The sequence below is a fragment of the Tupaia chinensis genome, unplaced genomic scaffold, assembly GCF_000334495.1.
Source record: "Tupaia chinensis unplaced genomic scaffold, TupChi_1.0 Scaffold000247_1, whole genome shotgun sequence".
NCBI lineage: Eukaryota > Metazoa > Chordata > Mammalia > Scandentia > Tupaiidae > Tupaia > Tupaia belangeri.
The window spans coordinates 3,465,705-3,476,896 of NW_006159725.1; the positions used below are offsets into that span (position 1 = coordinate 3,465,705).

Genomic DNA, 11,192 nt, shown 5'->3' on the forward strand with positions numbered 1-11,192 from the left:
TTTTTTTTTTTTTTTTAAGGTTTTTGCCATAGGGTGTGTGCACTCACTGGAGAGAGACAGATACACAGTGAGAGAGAAATTGAGAAATCACTCCTGGGGGGATGACCACACCACAATCCCTTTTCTGCCATTCTCCTCCTATGACTTTAGGCACGCACACATACGCGCCCAGCATGATTTTCAAGCTGCCGGGTCCAGGGCACAAACCACAGTCAGCCTTGTGAGATCCAGTGCCTTAACCGCCATGCCACCTGCTAGCCCAACAGGATGTCTTTCAACAACAAAAAAGTGGATGAACAAAAAGTAAGTCACCTACTGTACTGACTGCACCAGTATGTGGGCTAGGGCAGTGTGTGCTGGAACCCTGGACCGGGACAGTGCCATGGCTGCATGCAGAGCGGTGGACAGAAGCAGGTCACCTAGCTGTCGTTCTCCGATCACAGCCAGCCCATTGGCTCGCCAGAAGGCAGATCAGACGTTCTGTTCACGCCTCCAGAACCACATGGAACCAGGGCTCCTCAGGGCCCTGCCCCTCCCGAGCGCCGAACCCGGGGCCTGCACTGTCGTCTTCTGACTCCAGAAGCAGCGCCCACTCTCTGGCTGGCCAGCCTCTGTGGGGGACATTTCAGCCCTGTGCTGCACTCAAGCCTCTGTACCACAGGCGGTCTGTCATGGTGCATGTATGCCACGGGGCCGCGCCTCTGTGCAGAGCTGGAGCCCAGCCGTGTGACGTGGGAAGGAGGAAAGGAGCCCGCCTCCCAGGGCAGGCTTCAGGGCTGGCCCGTCAGGGAGCTCCTTTTCAGGCAGACACTGACAGTGCAGACTCTGCGCTCCGGCAGTGGCCAGAGGCTTCCTAGTAGTACCGGCTTGCCAAAGAGCAGTGTGTCGTCTTCACAACTTGGGTATCTTTTCTTTGTTTTTTTTTTTAATTTATTTTTTTAATAAGTTTTTGCCTTAGGGTGCATGTGCTCACCAGGAAAAGAAAGAGAGATGGTGAGAAGGAAAGTGAGAAATCATGCCCCACCCCCACCCCCAGGGGTGAGGGATTGCACCGTGGGTGCAATCCCTTCTCCTCCATTCTGCTCGCAGGATTTTGGGCACACAGGCACACATACCCAGTATGAGTTTCAAGCCACTGAGTCCAAGACTTGAACTGCAATTGGCTATGTGGGAGTCCAGCGACATAACCACTACACCATCTGCTGGTCCTTTCTTTCTTTCTTTCTTTCTTTCTTTCTTTTTTTCTCTCTTTCTCTCTTTCTCTCTTTCTTTTTTCTTTTCTTTTTTTAAGAATTATTTTATTGGGACCAGCAGATGGCATAATGGTTACATCGCTGGACTCCTAGATAGTCAACCGCTGTTCAAGTCCCGGACCCAGCAGCTTAAACTCACACTAGGCCCATGTGCATGTGTGTCTGAAATCCTGAGAGAGAATGGAGAAGAAGGGATTCCAGCATGGCCATCCTCCACCCCGGAAGAAGGTTTCTCACTTTCTGTCACTGTCTCTTTGGCAAGTGGATGCTCCCTATTGCAAAAACCTCTCTCTCTCAAAAAAATTATTTTATTTCATTATTAGTATTATTATTTTAATTTGACCAGAGAGAGAGAGAAAGATGGAAAGTAAGAAAGCAAGCTGTCAGGTCCAGGACTCCAACTATGGTCAGCCATGTGGGAGTCCAGTGCCCTAACCACCACACCATCTGCTGGTCCCTCAAGTACCTTTCCTCTCTACGGATTTGAATCTAGAAATTTTTCAGATGTAAGCCAGAAGGATAAGTAATTCTAGATCTTTCATGCTGGGACCTGCTCGGCTAGACACGTTTTTCTGAGTGGGTAAGGCTATGGGTTAGAAATAAACACAACAACAAACACACAAAGACACACAAGTATAGAAAAGCGAGGATCGAGTGGGCACAGCTTCTCTGATGGAGAAGTTGCAACCAGGAACAGGGCCTCAGGTTTATTGTTTTAAAGGGCAGAAAATGGGGGAAGAGGAAATGGGATGCAAAGCCAGTTGCTTTAGGATGTAAATCATCTGAAGATGTGAAAATGACTGGCCATGTAATTTCTCTGATCGTTTCTGGGGCAAAATCTGATAAACATGTATAGCCTTCTTGAGCCTCATACTGCCCTGCAGTATCAGACAACAGGCAGATAGCGTTTTCGTATGAAAATGCTCTCACGGCCATTGCTAATGAAGCTCCTGTGTCTGCGTGCTCTGAAGGTCACACATGTTTTCTCAGGTTGGCCGCTCTCCACATTTCAGACTCGAGAAAAACATGACTGGGGACAGGCCAGTAGGGGAGGATGAGGACGACGACGGGGACCCCAGCCAGGGGCAGCGACACCTACCACTTTCTGGTTCCCTTCGTTGTCGGTGAGCAGCCATTCAATATCCAGGGTGTCTTTCTCTGGGAGCCCCAGTTGATGGTGACAGGGCAGGGTGACCTTTTCCTCTGCCACTCTCTTGATCTCGGTGTGGGTCCCCAAGGTTCCAACACAGCAGGACACTGGAAGAGGAAAACTCGAGTGAGCGATGCGGAAACGAGGGTTCTGTATGGGGAGCAGACACCACAACAAACAATCACTGGGTGCTTCTGTGGGCCAGAGCAGGGTGGGTGCCGAGAGCAGCTTAGACCAGAAGCACTCGATGTCCTGCTGTCTCACACCTCCGTTAACTGAATTCATAACATCTCTTTCTCTCTCTCTCTCTTTAAGGTTTCTGCCACAGGGTGTGTGCACTTGCCAGAGACAGACAGTGAGAGGGAAAGTAGACAATCACTCCCCAGGAGGGATGGCCACGCTGCAATCCCTTCTCCTCCATTTTTCTCCTGGGATTTTGGCAAGCACACACACGCACCTGACATGATTTTCAAGCTACTGGGTCTGGGACTTGAGCTGCGGCTGGCCATGTGGGAGTCCAGTGCCTTAGCCACCACTCCACCTGCAGGTCCCCCGCTCTGAATCACAGCTTACTAATCTCTGTCTGTCTTTGCTCACTGGGCTTTCATGAACAGTGAAGTCACTCAGGTCAACAGCTCTGCCTTGGGCTCTTTCTGTCTCCTACTATCAGGGGCTTCCTAAAAGGGGACACTCGGAGATGCAGCCCAGCGGCTCATGTTCTGGAAGGCAAAGAATCAGAGCCAGGTGAAGCTGGAGAAAGCTTTAGAGATGAACCAACTGTGGACAATTGTTTGGTTTTTGTTTGTTTCTGTTTCTGTTTGTTTGTTTGTTTGTTTGTTTTCATTGCCAGGGGCATATGCACTCACCAGAGAGAGAGTGCGCGTGCATGAGAGAGGGAGGGGGAAACACTCCCCAGAAGGCAGTGGTCACACTGCACTCCCTGTCTCCACCCCGTCAGGATTTGGGGCATGCGCACATGCACCAGGCATGGTGCTCAGGTGGGGCCAGGATTTGAACTGCAATCAGCCATGTGGGAGTTTCCTCCCATAACCACTAGGCTACAGGGTCATACTAAGAGGAACTTTCTTATTTTACTAATGATTTATTTACTTAATATTTTCTATTTTTTTGGTCATAGGGTTCGTGCACTCGCCAGAGAGAGAGAGAAAGAGAAAGTGAGAAATCACCCCTGAGGGGGATGGCCACATTGCAATCCCGTCTCCTCCATTCTCAGGATTTTGGCCACACACATGTGCCTGGCATGATTTTCAAGCTGCCAGGCCTGGAACTCGAGCCACGATGATTTTTTAAACTCCAGCCACAGTTGTGGTTGGCCAGCAGCATGCATTTAGGGGGATGAAGAGAGAACTACTCAAATACTGTACTAAAAAAGAAAATGATTCATGATCCAAAGGTTATGCAAATTTATAGAAGAAAGAAATTATAGGCAATTAATTACAAGGTTCAGGAAAAGTTTAAGTCCTTCATTTTATAAATATTAGAAATACTGTACGTAAACCACTTGGTACAGTGTTTATCACTTAGTAGGTCTGAATCAAGGCAATGGATTTTATTATTAAGGTGGTTGAGCCAACAGGTGGCATGGTGGTTAAGGCGGCTGGGCTGGATCCCACATGGGCGACTATGGTTCGAGTCTTGGTTAGGGGAGCTTCAAAACCATGTAGGCATGGGGCTGGCAGATGGCATGGTGGTGGTTAAGGACGCTGGACGCCCACATGGTCGACTGCAGTATGAGTCCCAGACCTGGCGGCTTGCCATCACTTCCCTCTCTCTCTCACTCTGTTCCTCTCTGGTCAAATAAATAAAGTTAAATAACATAATCCTTTTTTTTTTTTTTTTAATGCAGTAACATGCGTGTGCATGCCCAAAATCCCAGGAGGAGAATAGAGGGGAAGGGATTGTGGCATGGCCGTCCCCAGGGGGGGTGATCTGTCTCATTTGCTTTCTTTCTCTGTCTCCTGAGAGGGCACACACCCTGTAGGAAAGAAAAAAATACAAAGGAAGAGGAAGAAGGTGTTGTTTGATATGGGCTCTGGAAAATGGAGTTGATGTAGAAAGAGAGGCTGAGGAAAGGTGTCGAGCTGCAGGGAAGGGAGGTGATGGGGTTCTCGGGGTGGCAGCAGGCGCGGCTGCTGTGCGGAAAGGGGCCGTGGACACAGCTAGGCTGGAAAGGGAGGCGGGCTCAGTGCAGAGAGGCCCCTCTGCTCCCTCGGGGCTGCGTGTAGGATGCACGGGGAAAGGGAATACCGACACGTACACTTTTCAAAAAGCTGCTCCACGTTCCAGGTGAGAGATTGTCCCAGGGTAGCAGCAAAGGCCACGAGAAACAAAGAATGGGCCTGAGGAGTCAGGAGGAAGTCCACATCCCAGCACAGCACCGCCAGGGTCAAAGTGGGTGAAGAGAAGGGGATTGGAAGACTGGGCTGGGCAGTTAGGGGGCTGGATCCCACCTGGCCACAGGAATGGCTGGAGTCTGGACTGCGCGTGTGCCAAGATCCCGAGGGCAGGGATAGAGGGTAAGGCAGTGAAGTGAGACTATTCCCCATAAGGGTCGCAGTTTCTCTCACGCTGTCTCTCCGTCTCTCCTGCAAGGGCATGGAGAGACCTCTGCAAAATTAACAAAAACCCAGAGATTGCTTCCAAGACCGCGTGCCTGATAGGACCATGAGTGCAGCGGCAGCAATAGGAACATCGGCACAGCTATTTTTTTTAACTGCTTTAAATTTTTCTTTCTTTCATGAACAAGAGACAGAGAAGAAGCACATCCAATAGGGTCTCTGTTTTTAAAAATTTATTTACTTATTGTTATTATTATTTCATTTGACCAGAGAGAGAAAGTAAGAGAGCAAGCCGTCAGGTCCAGGACTCCAACCATAGTCAGCCATGTGGGAGTCCAGCACCTTAACCACCACACCACCCGCCAGCCCCAAGGGTCTTGATGCCATGATTTTATTTATTTATTTATTTTAATCTCACAAGAGAGAGAGAGAGAGAGAGAGAGAGAAAGAGAAAAGAAGCAAGCCACCTGGTCTGGGACTTGAACCACTGTAGGCCATGTGAGAGTCCACGCCCTTAACCACCACGGCCACCTGCCGGCCCCCTTGATGCCATGATAACCCACCCCTTGCCTCTGCAGGTGGAGACGCAGCAGGGAATCTTCCCGCAGGGCTCACAGCACAGTGTGTTCCACTGCAGCAGCGCGGCGTTCCCGGGGCGGTGTGTACCCAGGGCGCGGGGAAAGAGGTACTGCCTGGGGTCTGCCAGGATGCCCAGGTGCAGCCCTGGGTGTGCTGTTCCCTGCCCACGCAGCTCCCGAACAGCGCCCACCCGCAGCTCGCGCTGGAGGACGGCAGCATTTCTTCCCGTGTCTTCTTGCACATACTCCCCTTCCGGTCTTTGCAAATACTCTCCTTCCGCCCTTTGTGCCTGGGCTTCCCCTTATCCCCCCACCCATCCTGTCTCTGTCGGAGATCAGGCCACAGAACCGTTGTACTCGGGAGGAGGGGAGGCAGGGCCAGAACAGCCTCCAGGGCCGGGTCATGGGATGGATTTCCAGGTCACACCATAGACCTTCTGAGAGACCACAACCCTCCCAGACCTGGGCGCCACCTTTGGTGGTTCCCACTGCCCTTAGGGACTGTTCACCCACCTCATTTCTGTTTTCCATTCTCTCCACTGTCACATATTTAAAAATATGCAACAGCTCTTTCTATTCGGAGTAAAATTCTGAGTTATTCCATTTGCATCCTATGGCACTGTCCATCCAGGTGTTCCTTGGCCAGTAGGAATTCAGTTACACTTGGCTTGCTTTCTTTCTTTTCTTTTCTTTTGTTTTTTCTTTTCTTTTTTTTTTTTTTAAGAGAGTTTGTTTCCTTCTATATGGCACATGTGCTTGTGGGAGAGACAGACAGAAAGGGAGAAATCACCCCCTGGGGAGATGGCCACACCACGGTCCTTTTTCCCATTCTCCTCTTGGGATTTGAGCATGCACCCACATGCAACTAGCGTGAGTTCTTTCTGCTTTTTGTTATTTAAAAGACGTTTTTGCTACAGGGCACGTGCACTCAATGGAGAGACAGAGAGAGACAGAGACATAAAAAGCGAGAAATCACCCCCAGGGGGGTGGCCACACCGCAATCCTTTCTCCTCCATTCTCCTCTAGGGATTTTGGGCACTCATGCACACGCGCCCAGAGTGAGTTTTAAGCCACCAGGTCCAGGATTCGAAATGCAGTCGACTATATGGGAGTCCAACCATCTGCTGGCCCCCACTTTACCTGACCTTTTGTCTTTTCCCAGGAATGGCATCCTATCAGCAGCTTTAGACCCTGCAAAAGGCTGGCTGGTTGTGTCTGTCCCAGATCCGGTGCTGAAACCTGAGCCCAGCGTGATGGTTTGGGGAGATGAGGCCTTTAGGAGGTAGTCAGAGTGGGCCCTCATAAAGCATTAGTGCCACTATCAAAGAGGCCCCAGAGAGTTGCCTTGCCGCTTCCGTCATGTGCCCTTCAGAGAGAAGAGAGAAGGCCCTACGTCTGCATCGGGAAGCCAGGCTCCACCAGACACAGATCTGCCGGAAACACATCTTGGACTTCTAGCCTCCAGAGCCTCGAGAACGATGCTTCTGGCGTTTCTACCCAACCCAGTCTCCGGCAGTTTGCCACAGCAGCCTACACTAAGCCAGACTCCAAGCCTGTCCCTGTCCTTCCCATTAATCTCTGCAGTGCCCGGCTAAGGCTCTGACATTGTTGGTGGTCACAGCTGTGTACCGATGACTGATGGACTGACTGCTGAAACACCGCCTGGCTTCTAGGGATGATGGCATTCGACATCAAAGGGCTGCTTTAGCTGTGGGTCCTTCTTTATCTCTAGTCCGTAAGAAAAATCTCAGTGTGTTGGGGCCGGCAGGTGATGTGGTGGCTAAAGGCACTGACTCCCACATGGCCAACTGCGGTTCAAGTCCTGAACCTGTGCCTTGCTTTCTCACTCCCCCCCACCTTGTCTGATCAGACTAGAAAATAATAGTAATCATCATAATAAAGTTAAATAAAATAATTCTTAAAGAAAAAAAAAGATGTTGGACTCCCACATGTCAAACCATGGTTTGAGTTCCGGACCTGGTGACTTGCTTTCTCACTTTCTCTCTGTGTGTCTCTGTCTCTTTCTAGCAAGCACACATGCCTTATAACAAACCTAAAATAATAATAATGATAATAAATAAAACATTTTTTTAAAGAAGAAGCTCAGTGTGAACATTGTGTCTCTCTTTTTAAAAATATTTATTTATTTATCTATTTGTTGTGATTTTTCGGGCCACCAGGTTAGGGACTCAAACCATATTTGGGCATGTGGGGGTCTAGCACCTCAACCACTATGCCATCTGCCGGCCCCCCCAATTTTTATTTTTCAAACCATTCACAATGAAAACAAAATCATAAAACTCCAGATTGGGATAGTCCCAACAGCCAAGGCTTCTGTGAAGTCCTCTCTCCTGGAGAGAACTCGCTCTACCCCTTCAGAAGGGTTGGAAGAGTCGAAGGCCAAGGGGCTCACCCAACGGAAGCCTGTAAGCCGCCTGTCTCATCCCTGCTCCTCTCCCAAGATGGATTAGTAACAATCCGTGGGAAGGAAAAGGCCTGTACTCTTGACTTCAGGGAAAGGAAGTGAAGGAGGACGTGGGGGTGGGAGTCTGGGTGGCATTCCGCAGCAAGGCTGATAGGTCGAGACCACAGGGGAAGAGCCCTCAGAGGCACCCACCAGAGGAGAAGCAGCAGGTGGGTCGCTAGGCGCCAGGCAGAGAAAGGAGGCGCCAGGCAGAGAAAGGAGACCCCAGCAATTTGCTGGCCTAAGAAGAGGCCTCCATGGAGCCCTTTCAGGGTCTCACTGACGTTCCTAGGAAGGTTCTGCTATTTCTGTTTAGAACCTGAAATTACAATCAGAGTAGCCACTGTTGAGTGAGTCTCTATGGTTGGCTTTCCAGGAAGCACTCAACCTTAGGAAGAAAGAATTGTTGTCCAGACTCCCTGATGAGGCGTAAAGAGGAGGTCTGCAACTCGCCCAGGGTCACACAGGTGGAGTGAGAGACCACTGTCTCCAGACCCATCTCACTGCGAAGCCTGGTGCTCTGCTGCTTGTATCTGATTTAATCTGGCTTCCCAGGTCCTGGTTCTCCCATGAACCCCTAAGCCCCAGGAGATTCATTAAGTGTCATTCCTCAGTGCCCTCTATCGCTCATCCCAGGACCACATACACTGCAGGTACCCAAATTATATTTGTTACATTGATTTGAATCTAACCCACAGTCATAAAGCAGTTAGAGAGCCACGGGGAACCTCCCCATTTTTCACTGTACTAGACTAAGCAAAGAACCCTGGATGGGCCAGCCAGGTGGTTGGTGGTTAAGGTGACTGGGTCCTACCATGGCTGACTGCACGGTTCAAATCCCAAACCCAGTGTCTTAAAAATCACGTCGAGCACCTGTGTGTCTCCATGTCCAAAATCCCCGGAGAAAAATGGAGAAGGGATTGCTGTGTGGCCATCCCCCTGGAGGGTGCTTTCTCTTTCTCTGGCAAGAACATACACACAATACCAAACAAACAAACAAACAAAAAGAAGGTGCTCCGGCTTCCACCTTAGTCACTTCACTGGAATGCCCTACACTCACATGGGAACCAGTGCCCTGCACTCCAGGCGAAGCTGGAGAGCCCAGCACCAATGTGGGGCATGAACAGCAGCGGGTGCTCACCACTGCACTCTACAGAAACACATGCAGAATAAATAGGCTGGGAAAGTGGCTGACTTAGCCACTAGAGGGAATCAAAGACTCAGATTTGGTTGATGTCCTGAAAGGACCGGAGCACAGTGGTGGGCGGTGTACTTTGACAAAGCGCCAAGTTCTATTTATACCATACCCAGGATTAAATACAGCAGGGCTGGGAGGGCCCCTCTGTGAATGCAAACGACCTCGCCAAGGCAGAGAGCCCGTGTCAGAGTGCATGAAGCTGCAGTTTGCCCTGACCCTGGAATCCCGAGGCTCCAGGAGACTACCGGGACCCCTGCAGATTTCTAGGGGCCGTCTGTCCTTGTTTAACCTGTTCCATAGCCTAAGTGGAGAGGAGTTGGGCTCTGTGTTTGACTCCACGCCCTGGCAGTGATTGGGAACACCCAGCGTGTTTTGCTATCTAGTGGATGAGAGGCAGAGGGCGAGCCTTGGAGTTCCTGGACCCACGCAGAACGCCTTCCTGGGAGCTGCAGGCCCTCCCTAGGTGGGGGCTTTTGCATGCAGCTCAGGTACTTAACAAAGGACCTTTGGGAGCTTAGGAGAATTACCTTCTCTGGGCCTTCATGTTCTCAACAGCAAGACAGGAATTAAACAAGACACTGGCCAAGCACTTAGCGCAGTTACGATACACGAGCCTCCTAGGGGGTGTTAGTTCCCTTCCCTTGCTTGTCTCTACTAAAAGAAGGGGCTTTCCCTCACATGAGTGCTTCAAAACCAATTCAGTTAGAATTCATTTAAGGTTTTACTCTGTAAAAGATACTTATCTTTTGTTAAAGATTCTCCGGTACCTTCAAGACCTCCTTCAAAGACATAGGGCAAGGGGTAACTTTTAATGGAAGCTATAATGCTGCTGCATTTGAAAACTGTATTTCTCTTATGTCAACTGTATACATGGTCTAGTGGTTAAGGGAACTAGATCCCATGGCTGGCCATGGTTCGTGTTCTGGCCTTGGCAGCTTGGAAAACCACACCAGGTGTGTGTATGTGCTGAAGAGTTTAATAGGGTGGAAAAATGAAGGAGCAGGGATTACAGTGTGACCGTGCCCCCTGGGGAGTGATCTCTGTCCCTCTCTCTGGCGAGTGCACACACCCTTTGGCAATTAAAAGAAGTTATTTCTCTGTTATTTTCCTAACAGAGAATCCTGCTCCCAAATGCCCAGAGGGCAGTAGCTTAATCTCCCCAGGATTGTGAGTGCTGTCAGCATTTCCTGAGGGCCCATCTCAGTGAAAACAGTTCTGGAGTGGAGGTTGAGGCCACACAGGTTCCTTTTTTTTTTTTTTTGGAATAGAGGTTTTTTGTTTGTTTGTTTTTTTGTTTGTTTTTTTTTTAAAGATTATTGCATTTAATTTTCTTCATTATGATTATTATTATTTTTAATTTTTTACCAGAAAGAGACAGAGAGAGAGAGAAAGCGAGAAAGCAAGCCATCAGATTTGGGACTGCAGTGGACCACGTGAGAGCTCAGTGCCCCACTGTGACGCCACCTGCCGGCCACAGGTGTGTTCCTTGTAAAAAATGGAGTCGTTGTTTAGCAGCTGTGTAAGCTTATGTTTCCGAGTCACCATGTTAGAGAGCCATAGCGTGCTGGAGAAGCCGGCCCTGCATTTAATACGCAGCAGGGTGCCCACTAAGGGCAGCGGAGGGTGAATGTACCTCACCAGTTGGGTGACTGGTGTTCACTTACCTGGGTGGGGAGAGCGCGTCCCTGTGTTTTGCTTTACACAGAGTATTTGAAAAGTCTCAGGAAAAATCAAAACCATCAGATATTAGCCAGAAAATACAATAGATTTTGGGACCAGCAGATGGCATAATGTCTATGTTGCTGAACTCCCATGTAGTCAACCGCAGTTCGAGTCCCAGACCTGGTGGCTTAAACTCACACCAGGCACATGTGCGAGCGTGCCCAAGATCTCGAGAGAGGAATGGAGAAGAGATTGCAGCATGGCCATCCCCCCTGGGGGGTGATTTCTCACTTTCTGTCTCTCTGTCT

General features: G+C 49.7%; 1 protein-coding gene across 1 annotated transcript in view; it reads right to left on the reverse strand.

The window, feature by feature from the left end:
- The window catches only part of CLMP (CXADR like cell adhesion molecule), a 129,378-nt gene that overhangs the window by 31,980 nt on the left and 86,206 nt on the right, over positions 1-11,192 (reverse strand). The window contains exon 2 of the mRNA XM_006148809.3: positions 2,353-2,510. Within this exon, the coding sequence (XP_006148871.1) occupies positions 2,353-2,510 (158 nt within the window). The remainder of the gene's footprint in view (positions 1-2,352; positions 2,511-11,192) is intronic.